Genomic DNA, 26,108 nt, shown 5'->3' with positions numbered 1-26,108 from the left:
TTCGATTTAAATTATAGGTGGAGGGGCAAAAATTTTTGACGGAAAACAGTGCTTCTGTGTACATAGAAAAGGTAATTATATGTAGCTAACAGTCATATATGCATATTTTTTAACTGCATGAAATGCGGACGTGCATAGAAGATGAGTTTTCCATTCCCATTAAGAGCACACCACTTCAGTTTACTTACTTTCATAATAATTGTCTATGTTTTGTTATTTTTTTAAGGTGGAAAAACGTCTTAATGAAGAATCTGAGCGTGCGAAACATTACCTTGATCCAAGCACGGAGAAACCCATTACGGAGGTGTGGTGTAATAAAATGTTAAACTAAAATAAAAACATGCATGATATAAACTACGAAATAAACTACGTGTCAGAAAAAGCCTACTTTTGCATTTATCACAGTAACTTATATGGGACAGTGAACGCCATGTAGTGTTCGTCAAAAAAATTATAGGAATCATTAGAGTTCGGAAAAGTTGCAGCTTAAATAACCCAAAGAAATTGAATACATACAAAAGGTACTTGTTTGCCTTGTTTGTGTGCTTGAGGTGCCGGTGCATTATAGAGAATGCTTAGAATATTGAACGTTTCCTGGAAGACTGAACCTGCCAGCCATTTTGAATCGTCATTGTGCTGTATAGCAACGGTTTCTAAACGTAATAGACACTTCCCGAATTTGTGCTCGGGCAATGAAAACCATCTCACAAACAATAGATTACACTGCCCGCCTCGTTTCCAAGCTATTGTTTTGTATGCACTCAAGCATACAATTCGGGAAGTGTCTATTAATAAGCTTTGAGCTCTTGCAATATGCACGTTTGCTGTAAGAAAACATCGATTTTTACATTCCTGCTCAGTATAGTTCCCCTGGGTTCTATCGCATGGAGTTTGGTGCAGTGTATATACCCTGTATTGACATGCACCATTTATACACTATCAGGTTCTAGAAGATGAGTTAATTGCCAAGCATATGAAAACCGTGGTCGAGGTAAGATGTTTCTTCTTCAATCACCGAATTGGCGAATAAAAAAGCCGGTAAACGATTTGTAAACAGTTGAAATATGAGTGAAGTAATATAGTTATCTATCATTGACGATTGGGGAGAGCATAGGCAAAGTATGTTCTGATAGGACTGTGGGTAGACATAAAAGGCTTTTGCGAACGGTAGATCTGTTTTGGAAATACTAGTGGGCACGATTTTAATATCAGGTTGGCTAGCATGAATAAAATTCCAGTATGCCTGGCAGAATTGAAACAGAACGTTTCTTCCTTGTCAAACGGTAAAAAAAACGACTGTGCTGATCTTCTTATTCATAGATGGAAAATTCAGGAGTTGTTCATATGTTAAAGCATAACAAAACGGAAGGTTAGTAAACAGTAACCTAGCTTCCGCATAAACAATTTCAACTTTCTATGCAAACGTTACATGTTAATTCCATATATACATATTCACAGACTTGGCTCGAATGTTCCGGCTGTTTCAACGAGTAAAACATGGTCTTCAAGCAGTTTGTGAATGTCTACGGACCTATTTACGTGAACAGGGTGTTGCCTTGGTGAAAGAAGAAGAGACGGGAGACTCTGGAAAGAATGCTATTACTTATGTACAGGTTTGAATTTCTTATACACCTTTTACAAGACATAAGAAAATATACTGAAAACTACCATCTTAGCCATACAAAATTGGGTAATTTTCTTCATTTTACTGTAGTATAGTAATGCTTAACTGCGACTTACATCAAATAGATATACATGCAGCTAATTAATTCAGGTTTTTTAGTCATAGACGTACGGGTCTATTTTTTTGAGCGGGTGTCGGTTAAAGTTATGCCGAGCGACCTATGAAAGGTGCGATGCGGCTGGGCGTGTGAGTTCGGGTGGGGTGCATCCGCCCTGTTGGAAATTCTGAATTGGGAATTCCGGGGAGCTGTACCCCTCTCTGCTCTTCGTACGCCTATGTGAAGTGTCGAGATAAAAATTGAAAAAATGATGCATGACCGTCGGTGGTTCACTCAGCCAATTAGATAGATAAATGTTTCTCACTTTATTGTATATGCTTTATTGTATATTTCTGTCATAGGCTCTACTAGATTTAAAAGATCGGTTCGATCATTTTTTACAAGAATCTTTTAATGGAGACAAGGTCTTCAAGCAGGCTATTTCATCCGTAAGTATAGATAGTATGACGTATTATATGTTTGATGGTAATAAAACAATAATATGCCGGTATATATGCATTAATTGATGATTTCCATGCTGAGAAGAATTTCACAGCGGGCTGGAATTTTGCATCCGGCCCGCTGTGAAAAATGTAAACAAAACGACAAAACTAAAGCAACGAACGGCTAAAATTTGTGAAAACCTTTCTGGAAAAGGCTAAAAGACTTTTAAAAATAAAAAACATACCCAAAAAACTTAGTTTAGATTTTTTACGGCTTTTTTCGCCTGTCAATACGTTGTTTTTTAATCGATTTGCCGTGATTTAGTTGCTATGGACCTATCGTAACAATATTTGCCATTTTCTTGGCTCTTTCCCGACTAGGGTATCCTTATTAGGAGTTCTTGACGTATTAAATTTTCTAAAATGGCTTGCAGAATTTATAGTTTTTATAGTTTATTCATTAAATTTGTTGTATTTTTTGTGTTTTGATCAAGTCAGTAAAGTCAAGGTTAAAAATAAACGCGTTATTTACCGGCAGCTTCGGTCCGGATGCAAAAAACTGTGCCTTCGGTCTCAAAACTGTGCCCCCGGCCGTTTTCGAGCCCTCGGTCACAGTTTTTTGCATCCAGACCTCGCAGCCGGTAAATAACATATATGTATGAACAGTTCAACATAAAATTCGTGAGGAAAGTAAGAAGCACACAAACATAATCATATGAAACGTTTAAAAGGAACAAACATTTCATCTTTTATGTATACGATTTCTTCTAAGGGGAATAAAAATCGTATTTGATACACCAAAAGAAAATGAAAATTACTGTCCAGCAAATGACTTTTAAGTGGCTGAATATGAATAAATTATGCGAAAGTGTTTTTTCCGTTTAAGACGTTGACTGTGTAGATTTGTAGCTACATTCTAGCTCCTTGCGCAGCCTTTATATTGATTATATGAAAAACTTTGCAACTTCTAGTGTTTATGTGTCTGGAAAAATTAAATTTCCTGAAAATTGCAACTTCTATACAATATAGCTTTTTGAAACTTATTAGAATACAAATTCGTCGCCACTGCGTGGTAAACTGAGTGCAGTGCGCAGAAGTTCTGCTGACGCCAATTGGGAAGGACGCCAAATCTCATCACTGGGAATACTATTTCACAATAATACAAATATCGAAAAAAAAATCGGACAAAAAAAGCCGAAAAACTGACCCCTTGGTCCAATTTTACGTCCGGAGTCGATATTTGGGGTCAAATTTACCCTAGGGGGGGTATCATAGAGTTTTGTCGCCTTTTCCAACCGCATGACAGCATTCTGAGCACGTAGTAAGCACGCGCTTAACTCAAGTGAATATTATGGCGAATTGGCAACATATCGATCTAAAAAAAGAATGTATCTATTGAGGACAATTTCCTCCTTAAAATGGTTCTGTTTCTATTAAAATCGGTTAAGTTTTCACACAGAAATCGCAAGTTAAAGTGAGCTAACCACTTTAAGATGCCATCTGATCCGATGACAAGGAGTTTTAAGTTTCAATATGAATGGCGGTCATAGAAAGTTTTCGTTTTTGCCACTTCGTAGGCAAACCGCAAGTGAACATTGAATTTAACAATTTTTAACGAAGCACTCGTTTTATTGAGCGGTTTAACTTGCATGAACTCACAACAAAGGACGATTTGTGATTTTGTATTTCCGCATGATGACAAGCGCACGACAACCGCCCCGAAAAGCCGCCACCTACCTCTTATAATAGCCTTCAATTTTCACACTTGCAAGCAAAGCATCGCGGGCTCTGGGCACTCTGGAGACGAGATTGAGTATTACTATTATCAATTGAAATAAAATCCCGTCACGCCACAACAACACAGTGCTTCGTTAGAAATGGTGGCAAAGAGGAAAACATTCTGTGACCGCCATATGTATTGAATCTTAATGTAAATGCCTGAATTGGCGGGTCGCGCAGCTCAAAACCCAGTTTTTTTTGCCCTGCAGCCGCAGGCAATATGGCGGAAATAACCTTGAGGAGTCTATTCAAAACTGCTCTCACTCTCAGCACGCGTGAAACTGCTGGCAGGGGCAAATTAATGCTGTATCAAATACACGCGCAAAAACATATGTTGTCGCAACATTGTTACTGTAAAAGTAGTGACGCCTAACACTTAATGCACCATTGTTCACGACAATGTTCACAATATTATTCATTTGAAAAAAAGCCCAGAAAGCCTCTATGGAGTAGACAAATTTAGTTTAAACAGCCGTTGTTTTTCTTCAACATGTGATAAATGGACTTGCGATGCCAGCACTTCCCTTGCGATAGTAACTTCTAGTTCCATAAATAGAGTTAAGAGGTTAGGAAGAAACGACGCTGTGTTGTTTATGTATTGATAGATCTCTTACACGAATGTCTATTCATAGACATAATATGCACCGCTGTTTATTTACATTTTTACAACGCAACTATTTTGGTTATTCTTATGAAGTGACGGATAAATTGTTGCCATCATATAAATGTCGTGAATGTAGTCACATTTGTTTGACGAAGAAAAGAGACTAAACTGAGAAAATTGCGCCCGGTTAGGCCGGCTTACATGGGCAACTAAAATTATAATTTAATAGTGACAGTATCCGTGGCTAACGTAACTTGAGTACTTTGAGTAATTTCCTTTTGATTAATGTTTAACCTAGTTCATTATATTTTTACTGGCATAAGTCAAACTGTTTATGCTGGGACAAACGTCTGGTTGCTTAGGTATTACAGGACACGAAAACTTTGCACTATATCCTTGGATCCCTAGTTTTATTTTTTAATGATATTTTCATTATTTATACATAGGATAACTGGATATTTATGGACATCAATTAGGCTTTTCTGAACCCTGAACTGCAGAAATATTACCAAAAGTATGCAATTAATAATGATGTTCTCTTGAATGTCTTCAGGACTTTATGTCTATGCTGACCATGCATAATCCAAAGGAACACAGGCCAAAGCTCAGGCGAGATGCTGGGCAGCTGAATAATGCTAAGTGCAGCTTGTACCTCAATGGGCTATAAAAGTTTTCAATATGATCTAATTGGACCCCTGACCATAGTAATGGATAATATTCATCTATCCATAGACTCCATTCCTTCTGATTGGCCTAATGAACATAGCCCCTTGGAAGTTGATACCATAAACAGAAAATTATAAAAGTGGGTGCAGATTGAAGACACACTGCTCAATAACAATACACATTCATAACAATGTGTATAATTTGTTGTATTTATCTCAGTTCAATGTTCAGCAATTGGCATGACAAGCCACCTCTTCCTTTTTTCATAGCATCTTATTGGCTCAGAACCTTTGGGAATCAGTTTATACTATAGTCAATAGGCAAAAAACATAAAAACCGGCTTACCTGGATGCTATAAAATAACAGCTAAATGAGAAAAAAACTCTGCCGATAAGTGAACTAAGCCATTCGCAACGTCAGACGTAGGGCACGAAGTTACGTCTCCTTTCCATTTGTTGAACAGGGAAAAAGAGAAACACTCTATAAAAAAAAAATATAAGCCGAAGGCGAAAGCCGAAAATATTTTCATAAAAATCGGGAGGGTGTCGGACACAGCTTTCCACTTTGTATCGCGGTATGTCAGTGGTAACTACCATTAGCAAAAGGAACCAAGTGGCGTCAGCAAAGCTCAAAATTCGCCATCTTTTTAGCTACACGATTTGGCTCAATGTTCCTTACCTATTCACGCATTTTACTCGAAAACAAATTTGGTAACCCCCATTTGTTATTTAAAAAATTCTGTCTACGCCAAAATTTTTTAAAAGGAACGTGATTTTTCCTGATAAATATTTTTGGGCTGGACAGAATTTTTTTAAACTGAATCACATTTTCCATTTTCTTGTAAGAAAACGTTTTATAAAATAAACCAGACGCCTTCTCTGGCATTTTCTCCGGCGTGCCGCGCACGTGCCAGTCGTCAATATAAAGCTTCTGAACATAAACACAGAACACTATATTTCATACTCAGAAGCCTTGCGAACCTAAACGTTGTTCGATATTCAGGCAGTACATCGTACTTTAAAAATGTAATAAGTTCAAAAATGTAAATATAAACCGCATGATATGTTTACATATGCACATGACTTTCACTGTCTTACACTTTGAAATTCGCGCTTATGTATTTTAAAAGCATTTGTTCTTATGATAACCTTGGAGTTCGCGAATTAATGTAAATGGTTTGTGTTGTGTTCTTCAATCGTATTCTTCAATTGTGTTCTTCAATCGATATTATTAAAATAGAACCAAAGTCTATATTCTTTCTCTTTATCATCTTTATTGTAAATTGAGATCTGCTCCAGGAAAAACTTTCCCACAACAGTTATTTTCAGAGAGGTACTGGATATTCTTACCCCAGTTAAACCTAAACTTAATCTATCAGCATCAAAAGAACGGTTTATTCGATGAATTGCCGTATCATGCGAGCAAAATCAAATCGCGCTTCGGAAAATTAGCCAAAGGTTTCGAGCGGTGCACCACAGCTCTTGCGAGACAAATTCCCTACAATAATTTGGAATACGGTATTGAGGCAGCTTAAATACTATATCTACGTTAATTCTATGTTGTATCAATCACAAGCATTTTCAATCTTTTTCACAGGAATTTGAATATTTTTTAAACCTAAATGAAAAATCACCAGAGTATCTATCGTTATTCATAGATGATAAACTAAAGAAAGGAGTAAAAGGGGTAAGTTCTCTTGCTGACCTACGCATTTAATGTTATATGTAATACTTGTAGCTTTTAGGTACATTTTTAATAGGTTCAGTGAATCGCAAAATATTATGAATGTGCCCTTAGAATTTTGAAAGACTAGTGTAAAATACATTGATTTTACTGTATGAAAAGTTGGGCGAAAATTCTGACAAAAATGTTTGATTGCCGTTGCCTGCAAACGCTTCCTATTAGTACCACAAAAAAGAGCCACAAATACCTTAATACTAATATGACTACTGCAATTAATTTATTGTCGACTGTAAACCAACATAAAAATATGAAACGATATGGTAAAATTAGCCAATTAACTTCTTCTCAAAATCGTCACGTAACATTCTTGTAAACTTTCATTTAGTTATCGGAGCAAGAAATTGAAGTTGTACTAGACAAGTGCATGGTACTTTTCAGATATATACAAGAAAAGGTAAGAAATTGGTAAATTAAAGATGCAGGAGTTATAATGAGGTCTAGGGAACCTTCCCCGGAAAACGTTCGGTATATTTTTGAATCTCTATGCCTTGATTTCCTGCATTTTGGTGGAGATTATCATTAACTGAACTGGTTATTTGGCTAATATTTACACTAAGAAACGACCTAGAGGGGGGCCGAAAGCTGTTACTGGGGGGGGGGCGCCAAAGAAAGGCTGGGATGGGAGAGCTTTCTTCCTCCTCACCAAAACAGCTAAAAAACTGCGACACATCCTTATTCTTATAGGATGTGTTTGAGAGGTATTACAAACATCACTTAGCTAAAAGACTGCTTTTGAATAAAAGTGTATCTGATGATGCTGAGAAAAACATGATCTCGAAACTCAAGGTAAATATGCTATAATCCCCGAGCCGGTGCGGAGCACCGTGCGAGGGTACTAATTCCGCCCGGAGATTAGGAATTACACCCGGGACCCGGGAGAACATAGCGGAATCCAAAGTTGCCCAAATGTCATGGACGTTCAATGGTCATGGTACTTGTGCGCATGCGCGAAATGCGAACGAGTGTAGACTGGTAATCAGCAACTTCCTGATTGGCTAAGACGAAACGTTTGTGTTTCAGTGAAAAACGTCAGCAATTTAACTGTCATTTTGCAAACTATTTTTAAAAAAAATGTTTCGAAAACAAAATATGAAATGTGGAATCAAATAACAGATAAAACACTGGGAAGAGGTTAAAATATTATCAGAACTGGAGGAATTAGCGGTGAAAAGGGACAACTCGATTATAATCCTTGAAATGGTAGGAGTCTATTTTATTTTTTTCGAGGTTTATTTCGTGTTTGCTGTACGAATACATTTTATGACCTTGGTACAGTATGTCGTTTTGCTCGGTTTTGCGAAGACGTGACCGACTATTTAAGGCTTTACATCATCGTTTTAACTTCCAAAAGAGTCCTTAAAAGTGTAATTCGGAGTTTTAATAAAACAAATATCACTTTTAAGGTTTATATATAGTCGACTGCAATCACTGCATGAATTTAATAATCGAAAAACAACATTCGACGTTCACTGCTTTGTTATTTATATTATTTTGGCTGTTTTGATGTTTTGAAGGTTTAGCTATAATGGAGTATTAACTCTCACTTAAACTGTGAAAGTCTATAACTTAATGCAACGGAAATCAGCAGGAAAACGGGTGATTTCACTTCACCTTTACGACTGTGTTTGTTTCCTAAATATTTGAAACATCAGCTATCGGCTTTACATTTAGGACATTTCATAATATTGAAGGTTAGGTCTGGCTAGCTCAGGAAATATTGTGCTTCGTTTGAAATGGCGAGGGGTTGCTGCATGCATGTATTTCTAGTAACGTATTTACCATGCTCGTATACAGCTCGCAGGACTAAAATATATTACAAGATCTAGATCTTGTAAAATTTTATCTCCTGAACATAATTGAGAATTGAATCGAAATATATAGAGTTTAAATTTGCTTTGTCGAAATTTTTATTGACACAATGAATCTATTTGAAATAACCTTTATCTTATATCTGCTAAAATTATCAGCTGGAAATGGTTGGAATTAACAATTAGTCGCCGAAGACGAGTTGATTATATACAAGCCTATATTCACTGAGCCGAACGCGAAGTGAATATAGGCTTGTAATCACCTCGGTTTGGGCGACTAATTGTTTTAGTATAAATTTCGAGGTGTTTACAAATAATAATCATAAAAAATTATAATTACTTGAAATTTCTTACGACAGCAAAAAGCTATAGTCACCGACCAGTGACTATCACTTCAGAGACCGTGAATTTTGACTAATCAGAATGCAGGAAAATCAATAGTTACCTCGAAATTTATACTAATAGTGCATAGATGAGGGTAAATCAATTATGATTTGGGGCACTTCACTGATGCAGGTAAATTCTAGAGGTTCAAAGGGTCTTAATTTCGGCTGGAATTATACACACTTCAAATTCTAGCCAGGAACAGTTGAGGAAAAATGAGTCACCTATGAGGCCTCCGGCAGGAATGGAACCCACGCTTTCCATGCCGGTGCAATGCTTTTCCACAATTAATGTGTATATGATGGTAATACCGGCATTAAATGTAATTCCCGCGAGTTCTTATTTGTGTTTGGGTATATGAATGTAATATTGCCTTAATTTTATATTTTTAGACAGAATGTGGGTGTCAGTTTACATCAAAACTGGAGGGAATGTTTAAGGATATTACCTTATCGAATACGACTATGGACGAATTCAAACAACACATCATCACTAAAAATGTATGTATATTCTTACCAATTTTTTTCTGCGGGTAGTCGCAAAAGAAAACTAATTTGTAATACCTAGTGTCGTCGTGTCGGAGCTTTTGGCAGCGAATTAAAGAAGCCATGAAACTGTTTTTTTCAATATATAAATATCAGTGTAGCTGTAGTGACAATGGCAATTCTTTTGATATTGTGATAAGATGTTTGTATATGTAAAATGTTCACTATCGTATGTAGATCGATTTGCGAGGAGTAGATTTGAACGTGAGAATTTTAACAACCGGATTTTGGCCAACTCAACCCGCACCACAAAATTGTTCAATACCTGTGCAGACAGAGTATGCATTTGCTTGTTTTAGAAGGTACGTTTTACCTTTTTTGCATGTCATGTGATATTTATTCTCTTGTATGTAAGCTTAACGAGGAAATTAAGATTTACCCATGCACAATGTGATTGTTTGATTTAATGCAGTCGTAATTCCCAATAGGTATAGGAGGTAATTATGCGATGCGGGTACAATTCGGGAATAATATAGTACGAATGGTGCCAGCTACCAGAGCGAGTCCGATTTGGCATTATTTTAAACAGCACGAGTACTATTAATACCGAAATGTACGAGCAACATCGCATAATTATTTGTTTATTATTAGAAAAATAATATCGTATAACTTTCTTAGCGCCTTATCGGCGTAATTTTAAATGCAAACACGATAATTGTTGTAATATGATTTAGTATACACCCGACTATTGTCTATTACAACTCCTACATTCTGATTGGCTACTCAACCATTGTGTATTCGTGATGGTGAACGTTTGGGAAAAATTCGCTCGCGCAATCGTATAAAATTGAATTAATTAAATTCTTTTTCGAGGTAATTGCGGTGTAATTTTTCGGTGTATCGATTATTTTCTCGAAATTAATATATCTAGGTACAGGGCGTATATTACCTTTCTGGTTTTTTACTTCTTCCTGGGCTATGATTTAGTTTGTATGCAAAAAAACGTTCCGCCATTTTGTTTAACAAAATCATTAATTGTACTGCAGTACAATTAACAATGGCAATAGAACGAATAGGAGTGCAGTTAATGCAAAAATCATTCGAGTGTTTACAAAATATACCGACTGCGTAGCAGGAGGTTGATTTGTTAACCGCGAGTACGATTTCGCATTAATGCACGACTTAAATTACTTATTAATAAGGAGAGGGTGCAATTAATGCTCAAATCGCACTCTTCTTAGGCAATAAATTTGCAGCATTTGACAAAGATTACAGAAGATATATAATTATAATAATAATAAGATATATAATTAATTATTCGATGAGGCTGAGCAGGATATCTAGAATAATTCAGGCCGAAGTCAATGTTTGATAACGTTGACCGAGGCCAGAATTATTCTGAACATACCCCGAAAGCATAATTTAGTAATTGTTTTATTATTTATTGGATTTCGAAAAACAGTCTCTATTGAGCGGGTAATTTTTCCATTTCCCTTGAAACTGATGCGAAACGAGCACCTTATTATGTAAAAGGAAAACAAGCTTGCGAATTTCCCGCGCTTGTGCACGATATTGCTTTAAAACCGCGGGCGCGGACGAATAACCCTATTTCCTCCGAAAAATAATCAACCAATAGTGGCGAAAATTCAAACGAGTCAGTGAGTCAGACAGTCAGTTAGTCAGTCAGTCAGTCATAGTGTAAACTTTACGGGGGGCTAAGTTGATTTATGCGTATAGTAACTTTTTGTATATGATCAGTAATTTAAATCAGTTTAACTTGCTTTATTTATTAATGGGCTATATCCCTTTTGCAAAGTTCACCAAAATATTGAGGAATTTTGACGGTTACTGTAAATTTTGAAGCATTGCTTTTCGGCGGTTTGGGTTTTGTTTTAAAGGGATTTGCGTAGAATTACCCCCCGGAACACCCGACTTTTTCCTGTACGTCGCAACTGCGCATGTGCTGTCGAGACTTGAACATTATTCTCACGATGTAAAGAAACGAGGAGCGACGAACATTGCTTCAAAACATTCTGGGCCTAAAAATCGAGCAATTCTTTGAGAATCTACGCAATTTATCAACTTATGTTATGAATTACGATCTTCAATTCCACACAAATATACTTTGGAAGGTTTATTCTTTCCATAAATAAGCTAAGAGGTTAGGAAGAAACGACGCTGTGTTGTTTATGTATTGATAGATCTCTTACACGAATGTATATTATGTCGATAGCAAGTCGATACCTGATATTCTGCATACAGTACATAAATAATACTATACAAAACGGACATTTTGTGCGTCAATCAAATCATTTTGGCGGTATACAGTATTGATTATAAGTATATTGTTTTGTATTGATTGACGCGTCGAAGTATCCACATCATAGACTATACAGTATAATGCACCGCGGTTTATTTACATTATTTACAACGCAACTATTTTGGCTATTCCTATGAAGTGACGAAAAATTGTTGCCATCATATAAATGTAGTCACAGTTGTTTGACGAAGAAAAGAGACTAAACTGAGAAAATCGCGCCCGGTTAGGCCGGTTTACATGGGCAACTAAAATTATAATTTAATAGTGACAGTATCCGCGGCTAACGTAATGTTTAATGTTTAACCTAGTTCATTATATTTTTACTGGGATAAGTCAAAATTTTTATGTTGGGACAAACGTCTGGTTGCTTAGGTGTAGCCTGCCAAGCTCGCAATGCTCACCAGCATACACTCAGCATACAATATATATTGCTGTTTTTCAGGTTTTATTTGGGATGCCATAGTGGAAGACAATTAACTCTTCAACCACAAATGGTAAGCTATGCCAGAACCACATGCCACAGAACCATTGGTCCAAGTAAAATTTGCATGGGATTAATTTTACGAGTATTTTCAAGTTTTGCCAGAATCGCTTGAAACCATAAAATTTGAAGCCATTTGCATTATTTTGTTGCCTTTGACGGCAGCCATTGCAAACTGAGCGTGTTGACAAAGCGTGTTTTTAAATATACATATACTGTTCTTGGATCTGGTATTCGTGACAATAGAAATTATTAAGATTACCGCGATGAATGTTATCTGTCGAGCTGAATGCCATGGCAGATAGTTTGATTATCTGTAGATGATGTATTGCCATATTTATCCGCGCTTGCTACTGACCAATTAGTTATGTACCACTATAGTAAGTCATCAGCTCACATGAAACATGTAAAACAATTTGATTTTAATTGAAGTGTACAATTAGCCGAACTTACTGTGTTTGTCCGTATTTTCAGGGTTCTGCTGACTTGAATGCTGTATTCTTTGGCTCAAAGAAGGTACGAAATATATGTGTATATGCATGCAGCATTTTTATTGCAACCTGTAACAAACTGACCTTGATTTATATATTCCAAACGGTCCTTCATTATTAGAATTCATTTCGTGACGCATAGTAACTGTGTTGTTTTGTTAGGACGATGGGGCTGCCAATATGCATAAGCACATAATCCAGGTGTCAACTTACCAGATGTGCATCTTGATGTTATTCAACAAAAAGGATACGTTTTCTTGTGAGGTACAGTACGTAGATATACCACTTATTAACCGAATTTGAGGTCCGTACTAGGAAAATATCAGACGAGGTCTTGACAGTACGTACATAAAAGACCGAGGTCTGATATTTTTCCAGTACGGACCGAACGTATTCGGTTAATAAGGGATTTATTATATGGCATACAGTATTTAGTTTATTTATTTATACAATGCGCTGCAGCATTCTTGCCGGCTCTTTTGCCAGCCAGTCGGCAAGCAAGCACTAAAGTGGCTTCCAAAACTTTGTTTTTTACTCGTTAAAAAATAATGATTCAGTAATATGAACAAAAATCAAAGATGAATAAATATAATATTCACATGTACCAAATAATGCTCTTCTTCGTCCATTCTCCGTCGATATTTTTCGTGTCAAAAATAAAAGTGCAAGCTTGTTTTTGTTCAAAAATATGAGAGTTGGACCGTTACTACGGCAACGGTCTAATACTGGGGGATTCCAGACCGGCAAAGAACCAATCAGCGCACGCCATTTTAGTCACGAGACCGCGTGCCATATAATAAAATATCTTATTACATTATCAGATTTCTGGGTTTAGGTCAGATTTTATAGGAAGAAAGAGACAGATTAATTATCGGCAGGGTTGTATGTTCATATTTATTATATTCATTTTGAAATCAATGGTGTTTCTTGCAATCTGATTGGTTAAAAATAGTGTGATTAATTCCTAAATCGCACTATTTTTTAGCATTAATCACATCATTTATAAGCCAATAAGATTGAAGCTCTGCACCACAATAACCAATCAGATTTAGTATTTCAGTATAACTATTCAATCAAATTACAGGGCAAAAAGGCACAAAATTTTATTTTTTTGAATTTTTAAATGCCCCAGCAAAATTTCTTGACCAAAATAGATGAAAATTACTCACATTTTACAGCGTTTACGGTTCTTTCAGCCAATGAATCGTTTTGAATTTGTTTAATTTTTTGTATGATTGCAAAATGAATATAATAAAGTGGCAATTGCACTTCATGTCGTGCAATTTTGAAATCAAACACGTGATTACAAAATCGCGAGTGCGATTTGTAGTCACAAGTTGATTACACACCAAATTGCACTCCACTCAGTGCAATTACCATTATATATCTTCATGCATGAAGGCATTCGTCAAAATTATGTGATTCGATCACGCTTGATATTTTGTGAATAATTCATGTCATATATCGCAAACATCTAATTTATTGACCATCTGGCTGGGGCTGCTATTGGTATGTTTGCTATATACTATCTATATTTCCACTAGTGTAAGCACGAGGTCCTCCATTCTACGTTAAAACCTCGTCGAAATCTTCCCGCAGTTTTTACGTATTGATAACATGGCAATAATATTTTTAAGCCCATCGCTCTTCTGATTTAAAGAACAAAAGTAGTCTCCATTCACCACGCAAGTGAAACAACCTTCTTAATATCTCTTTGTATTTCAGGAGATCTCTAGTGAAACAGATGTTCCTGAACGAGATTTACATCGGGCTTTACAATCGCTGGCTTGTGGCAAGGCAGCACAACGCGTTTTGTTGAAAGAACCAAAATCCAGAGATATTGGTGTGCTTAATTGATATATAAATATACATATATATATATATATATATATATATATATATATTAATATATATATATATATATATTATATATATATATATATATATATATATATATATATATATATATATATATATATATATACAAAGTAGTGTGACATTTATGTTGTTTTTTTGCCGTATTCATTTCAGAACCAATGCATAAGTTTCGAGTTAATGACTCATTTACATCCAGACTGCACCGAGTAAAAATACAGACAGGTATGCCCGACTATTGACATTTAGTCGATATATATATATATATATATATATATATATATATATATATATATATATATATATATATATATATATATATATATATATATATTTATTGAATTTATCTTAAAATATTGTCGTCGCTACACAGTGTTTCACGCCTGACCTTTTACAGTCAGACGATCTTCAGGCGACAAATACAGGATTGAGTTCAATCATGGTTCAATGTTTGCTTGCGACGCATCTTCAACGGTCTGCTGACGCGCGCTCGCGCGCTTAGATGTTCGCGCCCCATTCTGCGTGCGTTTAAACCGCCCCGCATTGAACTTGTTCCGGTGGCAAAAAACCGAGAAAACGACGAGAAAACCTGGGTGAAGCGGGAAAACGCGAGATAACGGCGAGAAAACCTGGGTGAAGCGGGGAAATGATTCCTTATTCGACGTTACAATGGGAAGTTATGATGGAGCCGAGATTTGCGAGCTCGTCGGGCTATTCATCTTGAGTCAACTAAAACGAAAGTTCGGTAACGGCGTTGGGTTGTATCGGGACGACGGTCTAGCATTATTGAAAGGTGTCAGTGGTCGATCAGCTGATAAAGCTCGAAAAGATCTACACGAAATCTTCCACCAACAACCGACATCACCCTAAACCTGAAAGACCAGAAATACTCGCCGTACCGAAAACCAAACAACGATCCCCTCTACATCGACAGCAGATCCAATCACCCTCCATCAATTATCAAACAAATCCCAACATCGGTGAACAATCGAATATCCACCCTGTCATCTGATCAAGCATCCTTCGACTCCTCAACATCATTTTATGAGAATGCCCTCAAACGCAGCAATTACAACTTCAAAATGCATTACCAAACTGACCGCACCATCAACCTCTCGTCACCAGAAAGAGCGCGTCGAAGGAAAATCATTTGGTTCAATCCGCCATACAGCAAAAATGTCAGTACGAACGTTGCACGCAAGTTCCTACAGTTGTTAGACAAACATTTTCCGCAATCATCCCCATTACACAAAATCTTCAATAGGAACTCAATAAAAGTGAGCTACTCCTGTATGGGAAACATAAAAAGCGCGATCTCAAACCACAACCATCGACTACTAAACAACGCACGAAACACAGGAAGAACCGAAAACAACAACTGCAATTGCAGAATCAAAGACAGCTGCCCTCTTCAAGGAAATTGCTTGACGAAGAACATCGTGTATAAAGCCGAAATAATACTGACTAAAGACGAAAAGGAGACGAAAGAGTACATCGGAATGACGGCTACGACCTTCAAAGAACGCTACAGGAATCACAAGAGATCTATCAACAACGAACGCTACGCTACAGACACAGAACTGTCGAAACATGTCTGGAAACTTAAGACGAGTGGGAAACCATTCAAGATCAACTGGTCAATTTTGAAACGCGCCACCCCCCGCACTGCTGGTAAAAAGTGCTGCAACTTATGCCTTTCAGAAAAACTATGCATAATACAAGCAGACCATAGTAAATCCTTGAACAAAAGAAGCGAACTGTTCTCGAAGTGCTGCCACCGGAACAAGTTCAATGCGGGGCGGTTTAAACGCACGCAGAATGGGGCGCGAACATCTAAGCGCGCGAGCGCGCGTCAGCAGACCGTTGAAGATGCGTCGCAAGCAAACATTGAACCATGATTGAACTCAATCCTGTATTTGTCGCCTGAAGATCGTCTGACTGTAAAAGGTCAGGCGTGAAACACCGTGTAGCGACGACAATATTTTAAGATAAATTCAATAAATGACTCGCTCTACTTGTAATTAGTATTGAGCACTCTTTTATCCATTACAAACAATTACATTTGGATATATATATATATATATATATATATATATATATATATATATATATATATATATATATATATATATATATATATATATATATATTCAAAATTTTGCTTGTTTGTTATAAACAAGGAGAGTGCTCAATACCAAAAAAAGCAGAGCATAAATAATAATATTGAACTAATTCTTTAATCTCAAAATAAAGCGGTCGCTACACGCGGTGTGTATATATATATACTGCATTTCTCTATTTCTTCTTTCAGTTTTCTTTGTCTGAAACCGCTCTCATTCGCCACAATCTTTGTATTTTAACAATCAATCAGTGGCAACAACTCGAGTTTTGCATTTTTTCATATATATTTTTATATTTTTATTTTTTTTAGTTGCTGCAAAAGGTGAAGGTGAACCGGAACGGAAAGAAACTCGCTGTAAAGTTGAAGATGATCGTAAGCATGAGTATCCTTTCAACTAAAAATATTTCGGTGATCAGAAAAAAAATAATTTGCGTTTTGAATTTATTCTTGGTATAAAGTTTGATCACATTATCTTTACATTATCACAAAAAATGGTTTTGTGTAATATTGAGAAAAAGAAGCCTGTTGCAGTACTTTAGGGTATTGAAGATTTGTGTCAAGTATTATGGAAATTTTTATTTCTACAAATGATTTAAATAAAATGGTAAATATTAACACATAGATACTATTTTGCCGTTTGTCCAGACACACTGACCACATTATGACGTCTTTTCTGTCTTTATATCCTTAATTATTTCTCAGAGTTGAAGCTGCAATAGTTCGTATTATGAAAGCTCGCAAAAAACGTCCACACAATCTTCTAGTGGCTGAGGTATTTTTTATGTTATTAAATTTAGCTATTAAATCAGTATCCATGTGCATATTGCTTCAAATGCATCTGGTATAATAACTGCCTAAAAGAGACAAAAACAGTTTGAAGACGCTGCCAGCCTGTCACGCTGTGTTTACCAATCAGATAATGTATTTTCTTTCCTTCAAAACCATATAATTATTTTACCACAAAATGCTTACCTAATCTGAACTTGTAAAAAGTTCATACAATGATTTCAAAACCCCGATCGTTTATTGTCCGTGCGCATTGTACCCGGATGCAGTGGCGTATGAGTTACACGAGTGTTTTATACTTCCCAGTAAAATACCCCCATCCGTATAATAAAGAGTTGAAACTTCACGTTTTACGCCAAGCGAACAAGAATGCCTAGATATTTTATATGACGCCATTTATCATTTATAGACCTTGGGTCGGTTGTTCGAAAGGTGGATAGAATTATCCATTGGAGGATAGTGACGTTTTCAACTGTCGTTAAAATGCTTCGAAAAAAGAACTACTTATATTAAATTTATAATCGTCAAATTGTGAAGTTAAATCTTTGCCATGCCAAGTAGTGAGGAGTTTTTTAACATTTGAAATAATCACTATCCAGAGGATAACTTTATCCACCTTTCGAGAGCCGAATAGCGCTATCCACCGGATATGATTTTTCAACCGTTCTAAAAACCGATAAAATTTCATCTTTGGAACCAACAATTGTTGAAGAGGATCATCGATTTAGGAATACTATAAGATTTAATCTAAGTTGTACCCAACAACGGGCAATTTTAAAGCGATTGTAAAAACTACTATCCGGTGGATAGTATATTCGGCTTTCATACAACCAACTCCTGGAGTGTGGGGGGATTCAGCGAAATATTTTTTGAATTGATGATATTCCCGAGGACTTCGTCCGAAGGAAAATACTGAGCATGATATATGTATGCATGATATATTATACCGAAAAAGTTTTGTGAGTTTGTAGAATAGCCAAACATAAAGTACAAGGTTCGAAGAATTATTTCCATAAATCAGTAAAAGTACTCGAAAAAGACGTAAAAAAATTACCGTATAAAGTATGTTAACATTAGTCAACTTTTTTGTGTTTCTGTATGTCCTTCGTCGAGAATGCGGTTAATTTTCTCGTCCGAATCGTTAATTTCTTGTTTTCAAACAAACAGCAACACTATTCCCGCCTTTATTCTCAGTAGGTGCGTGTAGTCCTCACGAGATGTCGCGTAAGATAAATCTAGTATCACAGTGTGATAAATTTTTATGACATTAAAATGTTACACCTATGTATAGCTCGGGAATTGGGGACTGGGATACGATACCGCGAAAAATCTCCTCGTCACATGGTAGAAATAATGTTTTTTGATTGAACAATTTGAATTTGAGGAATAATATTAGCAAGTATATATTCGCGTCATTTTGTAAGCTATTGGTACAAAGATTCGGCAACCAGTGGCGTCGCCAGCTTGATAAGTGAGGGGGGAGCATATTCATATATTCGTGTTTTAAATAATTCAATTATTTTCAAATTGATTGTTTGTACGGTCTGTGGACATGAATGCATGAATATGTCCACCCCACTCGACTTGTTGTCTGAATGGCTTCCATGCATGCATATACGTCAGAATGTTTCTGAAATAGATCTTTACCTGATTGCTTTCTTTTCTTTAGGTCACAGAACAATTGAAATCTCGGTTTATGCCTAGTCCTCAAGTTATAAAGAAAAGAATTGAAGGGCTGATCGAACGAGAATATTTAGCAAGAACACAAGAAGATAGGTAAGAAACGTTATGGAGTATGTTTGGTTCACTGATGATTGACATAGACAGAAAATAATATACAGTGAATGTATGCTCCCGGAGGAAATAGTGAGTTTTGTTTTCCCAGAAGTCTGGGAAACATTCCGACTCGAGGAAAAACAAAACTCACTATTTCCCGAGGTAGTGTACAAGTGTTTTGTTATATAGTTACGCGCTTGATCGCGCATGAGGGGCAAGATCAAATCCCAGATGGCATAAGTAAAAAGATAAATAAGTTTTCAGTGTTTATAATGTGGTGGTTTTATTGTCCTTTTGTCACGAGGAATAATTCGGCCTTTTTACTTTAAACTGTTTTCAAGATATTTGAAAGTCAAACATATAAAGAGTTCGTTTTAAAACTTTCCAAATGTGGGAATTAAAAAGACACAGACCAGCCTTTTAAAAGGCAATCAAAACGCACTTAATTATTGTTAAATAAATTTCATGCACCTAGTCATTATGAAAAGAGTGTGCACGCAGTTTCTTGTGAGACTAGGATAGCAGAATGATTTTCGCCTTTCAAGGTTATGTCGCATTTTGATTTCAAACACCTTATTCAGCTTCATTATTATACATTTCGTGTGTATTGTCGTTCCTGATTCGTCAGAAAGCACCCGTTAATTCTCAATATTCTGTATTTATAACGTAGTTTCAGCTGCTGACGTGCTCAGATTCCAACAATTATTTTTTGTGTCGAACTTGCATCCAAAAAAAAACAATTAAATGACCCTTTATAGTGCCCAGACCTTGGCACGCCAGCAACTTGAGCGCAAAAGAGCGCATTGACCTGAATAACATTGATCTTGGTCTGAAAAATTCTTGATATGCTCAGCCTCATCCAATGATTGTTTATTAACTTCCCATTATCCATTGTTCGAATTGCGTTCGCTGCGACCAATATGCGACGTATAACCTAGGCCCTACTATCACAGACTATGGGTAATTATTCGCAAGGTGCTTACAAGCTTTAATATTCACTTTGAAATCAATGGTGTTTATTTCAAACTAATTGGTTCTTAGAAGATAAGTTCAGCATAAACTTGTAATACCGAGCCTGGGCGACTAACTTTTTAGCATGATTTGGGTACCTGTTTTATAAAGCAGCACAACTATATTAAATACCCGTAACCTTCACACCATATTTTGCTACCTCATTTTGCATGGTTTTCACAAGAAGGCCGAATAATTTCAGCCATATTTTTTGAATAGCCGTAGTTGCTGGCTTAATTGCGGCTAAGAGTAGGCTGAGCGGTAATATTGCCTCGTATAGTTACTGGTGATGGAGCCAAATCAAAATGTTCAAAGGCCATTTAATACTCTTCATAAATTTTACTGAACAAAACGCCCGGTAGGCGTTAACTCGGGCTCAATAAATACACTGCACTGAAACTGAGCTATTTTGATACACTGTAAATACACGACTAAGCCTTAATTGTGCACGCAACTCTTTTTGACTGGTAGCGGGCAGGAATCCCATGAACAATAATGCATCGACTTAAGTAATCCTCGTCCCCGAGCCGGCGCGGAGCACACCCGAAACCCGGTAGAACATAGGCGAATCCAAAGTTGTCCAAATTCTATGTCATGGACGGTCGACGTTGGGTGGTTTTGTAAGTTATGCGCATGCTCGAGTAACGTCTGGTAATCAACGAACGTTCTGATTGGCTAAAACAGCAATTTAACTCATTTTTAAACATTTTTGTAAAAGCGTTTTAAAAACTTTGTGCAAAGAAAGTAAAACGAGAAGATACAAAATATAATTATGAAGCATGACAGATAGCAAAGATGAACGTAGATACAGTTAAGACAAAGCCATGTAAGAGGAATAATTTGTAATGTGCAAGCTTATAAATGTTTTCAAAGGGTACGTGTTTACTTTGTTTATTTCGTTTTTCTTTCGCGGTAAGAATGAGCCGTATTTGTTACTTTTCAGCTTTGTATGCCGTTTATTTGTTAAATTTTCAGCTTTGTATAATTTTCAGCTTTTTATGCAAACGCATAAACCTGTGAGAGGCTATTACACCTTTTCTTTAACTTCAAAAAGTGTTTTTGAAAGTGTAATTTGAATTTTGGTATCAAAAATACACACTATATTTATATAAAAGTATAAACATGTACTTCTACTGTTTTAATCGTTTGAAACATCGATTTTAAACCGTTACTTAATTGCTGGCATGGTATAATGCAGCAAAATTTAACGGGCAATGTTTACAGTACTAGCTTTATGATTATTTTTGTATTGAATGATGGAAACATTAGCTATAATATACTCGGTAAAATATAATAAGACTGACTGAGTTTTGTGTCATTTCATAATAAAAGTTTAGGTCAGGTTAACTCAGGAAATGGTGTGCTTGGTTTGAGATAGCGAGGGGTTGCTGCATGCATTTCTAGTTTAAATTATGATTTCAACGTTGACACCAGTCGCAGTCATTACGTAGACATCATCCCCACCTGATTGGCGCCAGTCCCGAATTCTCTCCCCTTGCCAGAGGCGAATAGCTTTGTACTACAAAAAATACAAATATTGTTTTTTACACAATAAGCCTCGCTTCCATGTTGCAGGAAGGCGCGGTTACTAAGTTTCGCAATTGGTCTATAGCGGGCTCGGTGATGGCATTTTAGGCTACCTAAAATGTCGCAATGTGGAGAGAGGACAGGGGTGAGGGTTAGGTTCCGTCCCAGTCGACGTCTTGACGTTTTGGGTATCCTGAAAAGATTTTGCCCTAACGAATTTACCCAGTCGAACTTTTTAACTACCCAAATTTGCACTACAAATATTTCATATAAAGTGTCAGTGTTATCTTTTCCTGTTATTTTTAGAAAAGTTTATGTTTATGTTGCATAAATCAGCTTCATGAGGATGTCGAGCTTCTGAAATAAACAACTATGTTGAATGTCGATGTTTGAAACTCGCCAGTGGTGCACATTTTTAGAAGCAAGGAAAAACTTGAAAAGTCAGACATTTTTGGAAAAATAATTCTTGATTCATTCTGGATTCCCTGGCATATAACAATTATTTCAGGGGAGGAGGTCGACAAAAACCATACATTATTGTAAATTGCCGACTTCGCTTGAAAGTATGTTCACCATGACATTTTCAACTTCCTTTGTGATGCTTTCTGTTGGTATTTGTATTCTTGAAAGATAGATTATGCTGTGTGGCAATTGCTTTCGCAAGATTGATTTTAGGGAGTAGGCACAATGTAAATTAAATTGTATATTAAAAGAGAATGCAGCTGAAATTGTTAGAAAATGGGTGCATAAATTTTGCTCTTCGGTGCTCTCCCTCTGTTCTATAAAGATAAAATTGGGACGATACATTAAAATAATGAATAATTATCGCTTTTTCTTGTTTTTTAAATTGTATTTGTGCAAGTAGATTAATTATAGTAAGTATCCCTTTATAGTAAGTGTCCATGACAAATAGAGACCTTATGAGTGAAAACAAAGCATGCATGTTCCTGGTTGGCCGACTGGGCGCAGTGGCGTCGACGCAGACTGTATAAAGTTTATCCAATCAGATTATCCTGAATAATTGAGAAAGTGAGAATTCGTTAAAAGTGGTGAGGGGATCCTGCATGATGTATCTTGTCTATCTCTACTCTCCACCAGTTAGGAACAAAGGCGTTACGCAAGAAACAGTTTTTTTTATTTTCAGTCAGCAAAAAAATATTTTTGAGGATTCAGTTGCTATATTACGGGTGAAGTGTATAAATACAAATAAATAAAAAATGAACAACCTGTTAAAAAATTGTATCCATAATTCCATTTTAGCTACTTGCCAAATTTATTAACTTGCCAAATTTCAAGAGGCAAAAAAGCCGAGTTGATTACTTTGTGATTACTGTGATATTAATTATTTTTAGAGTAACATTAAGGGTACACCACAAAAAATTTGCTTTTTATTTGGATAGCATTAAGATCTATGGTTTTTATAAGACTAAACAAGTTATTCTGAGCACTGACCTATATTAGATGGACTGAGCGCTCGAGGCCTAAATGTCTCCCCTCCATTGCCTACGTCATATAGGTCCACGCGTCGATGAAAATTACCGCAGACTGATATTTGTTTTAGTTTGTAGGCGGGTCAACATTTTTAGAAAGAAAGAAATATATTACTTCAGATATCCGAGGGATACTTTTCAAAATGGAAATACAATGTTTGAATAAGTTTTATTATATGTGTATAGAGATTTATGCACAGCAGAATGATGAAATAAAAATCGTATTTCACTGTGCAAATTAATTTCATGCAATTTGATTGGACGTACGATGTTTCTCACGTGTGAAAAAATGCCATACACGGCTTTTGATTGGACGTACGATATTCTTCACACGTGAAAAATTGTCGTATGTCATTTTGGCGGCAATTTGTTTACATTTTCTTTCAAGATGGCGTCGAAATATAGGAGTGAGATTCAAAACATAATTCTCATATTCAAGATATTTTTACATTCAGCACATCTCAAATCTTTCGGAAAGAATGTCTAACTTCTATTGAACAAAATTACAAAGAAACTGAACGGTAATAAATATGACTTGTTTTCATGCATAAAGTTTCGATTTTGTTGCTCGCTGCGTTTTTGTATATTAAAAGCGTGTCGTTATCAAATCGATCTCTATACACATTTAATAAACAAATTACTTCATGGTTGGCTCGTTTGTACGATTTTTATTATGCATGCACTCGTTGCGAAGGATCGCAAACTCACTCGTTCGCTGCGCTCACTCGTTCGTATTGCGATCCTTCACAACTCGTGCATAAAAATCGTACGCACTCGCCAACCATGAAGTAATCTCTATTTATCACATCTTAGTGTAAAAAAACAAATGAACAAGGACAATACAACGTACGTATTAAACTAATACATGATTATTGTACCCAATATTGATTTAAAATGCTTACATACTTAGAAATTCTTTGTATAGGACACATTGTATTTCCTTGTTGTCAAATATTCTAGTTTGTCCATCAGAAAGTATTAAAAATTTTGACTGAAGAATTGTTATTTGTATATTTCCAATACGTTGTCGCAGAGACGTTGTTGACGTGAGCATCTCCTGGATATTTGAAGAGCTTATAGCTATGCCCTCTACAGTCACTGTCATTGTATATCTCCGTATTTAAAAAAAAATTATTATGTGTATAGAGATTTATGCACAGCAGAATTATGAAATAAAAATTGTATTTCACTGTGTAAATTAATTTCATGCAATTTGACTGGACGCACGATATTTCTCACGTGTGAAAAAAAATGCCATACACGGCTTTTAATTCGACGTACGATATTCTTCACACCTGAAAAATTATCGTACGTCATTTTGGCGGCAATTTGTTTACATTTCTTCCAAGATGGCGTCGAAACATAGGAGTGAGATTCAAAACATAATCCTCATCTTCAAGATATTTTTACATTCAACACATTCTCAAATATTTCGGAAAGAATATCTAACTTCTATATTACAAAGAAACTGAACGGTAATAAATAAGTTTTGATGCATAAAATTTCGATTTTTGTTGCTCGCCGTGTTTTTGTATATTTAAAGCGTGTCGTTGTCAATTGATCTCTATACACATTTAATAAACAAATTACTTCATGGTTGGCTAGTTTATACGATTTTTATTATGAACTCGTTGTGAAAGGATCGCAATGTTGCCAGGGGAGCTGACCAAGTTGTCAAGGTGTGGAACAAGCAAGTTATTGAACAGAGCTCAAAAGCAAACAAACTTTTGGGTTTTATCAAGAGATCATGTAAGGAGATAAAAAATCCTAGAACGAGAAGATGTTTATTTCTAGCGATTGTACGACCTCACCTCGGTTATGCCACACAGACTTGGGCTCCCCAAACAATCGAACTGATTAAACGAGTAGAACAGGTCCAACGTCGTGCGTCCAAATTTATATTAAACCTTCCACACGATTATCAGAGAACTATAAGTACCGGCTTATAGAAAGCAAGTTACTACCACTTAGTTTCTGGCAAGAATACTTAGACCTTGTGTTTCTATTCAAGAAGATGAATGGTCTGGTGCAGGTTAGCGATGACATTATTCCAGAAAGGATCGTTATTGGTAACTCGAGAAGAACAAGGGCCACGAACAACCCAGAATGCATCCTGGTCCGGGAGACGAAATGCAGAACGGTGACATTTCAACGCTCATTCATAAATAGATCAACCAGAACATGGAACATTCTGCCTGATGAACTAAAACATCAATCTTTAAGCTTAGTCAATTTTAAAACTTTGTTAATGGATTATTACTGTTTTGCCAAGTTGAAACATGTCTACATTGGTTCGATGCGCAACATTCTTTATCGCAAAATGACCAAAAATTAACACGATAATGACAAACGTGAACTTTATATTTTTTCTTTTTCGAACTCGTGTTTTAACAACCTTTTTAACCCCGACGCCCGCGCTTCTTGCACAGCGGACGCCAACGTAAAAACTTCATGTATTAACATCCCCCTCCCGAATGCAACCGCATTCGATCTACAAAGAAGGTTTCCAAAATGCATATTCAACTTAACTAACGTAGTTCAAAATTGCTACAACAAACAATATTTATTACATATCAATGTTCCCCAACACCGTCCT

At 36.2% G+C, this 26,108-nt stretch overlaps 1 protein-coding gene across 2 annotated transcripts in view; it reads left to right on the top strand.

Moving 5' to 3' along the window:
* LOC114538398 (cullin-3-A-like) overlaps window positions 1-23,711 on the top strand; it is a 43,448-nt gene extending 19,737 nt beyond the window's left edge. For both annotated transcript variants that reach the window (XM_028559576.1, XM_028559575.1), the window contains 20 exons: window positions 18-71; window positions 227-304; window positions 944-991; window positions 1,321-1,369; window positions 1,459-1,613; window positions 2,084-2,170; window positions 6,810-6,899; window positions 7,282-7,350; window positions 7,641-7,742; window positions 9,541-9,648; window positions 9,871-9,995; window positions 12,396-12,447; window positions 12,909-12,950; window positions 13,088-13,189; window positions 14,651-14,768; window positions 14,957-15,025; window positions 17,232-17,304; window positions 17,625-17,694; window positions 19,378-19,484; window positions 22,329-23,711. In XM_028559576.1, coding sequence (XP_028415377.1) covers window positions 18-71; window positions 227-304; window positions 944-991; window positions 1,321-1,369; window positions 1,459-1,613; window positions 2,084-2,170; window positions 6,810-6,899; window positions 7,282-7,350; window positions 7,641-7,742; window positions 9,541-9,648; window positions 9,871-9,995; window positions 12,396-12,447; window positions 12,909-12,950; window positions 13,088-13,189; window positions 14,651-14,768; window positions 14,957-15,025; window positions 17,232-17,304; window positions 17,625-17,694; window positions 19,378-19,484; window positions 22,329-22,353 — 1,623 coding nt within the window. In that variant the 3' untranslated portion in view covers window positions 22,354-23,711. The remainder of the gene's footprint in view (window positions 1-17; window positions 72-226; window positions 305-943; window positions 992-1,320; window positions 1,370-1,458; window positions 1,614-2,083; window positions 2,171-6,809; window positions 6,900-7,281; window positions 7,351-7,640; window positions 7,743-9,540; window positions 9,649-9,870; window positions 9,996-12,395; window positions 12,448-12,908; window positions 12,951-13,087; window positions 13,190-14,650; window positions 14,769-14,956; window positions 15,026-17,231; window positions 17,305-17,624; window positions 17,695-19,377; window positions 19,485-22,328) is intronic.
* The last annotated feature ends 2,397 nt before the right edge of the window (window positions 23,712-26,108 follow it).

This window comes from Dendronephthya gigantea, unplaced genomic scaffold, assembly GCF_004324835.1.
Source record: "Dendronephthya gigantea isolate DGI-Jeju-01 unplaced genomic scaffold, DenGig_1.0 000183F, whole genome shotgun sequence".
Taxonomy (NCBI): domain Eukaryota; kingdom Metazoa; phylum Cnidaria; class Anthozoa; order Malacalcyonacea; family Nephtheidae; genus Dendronephthya; species Dendronephthya gigantea.
Note: the sequence above shows the minus strand (reverse complement) of the source record. Positions and strands in the feature narration are given on the sequence as shown.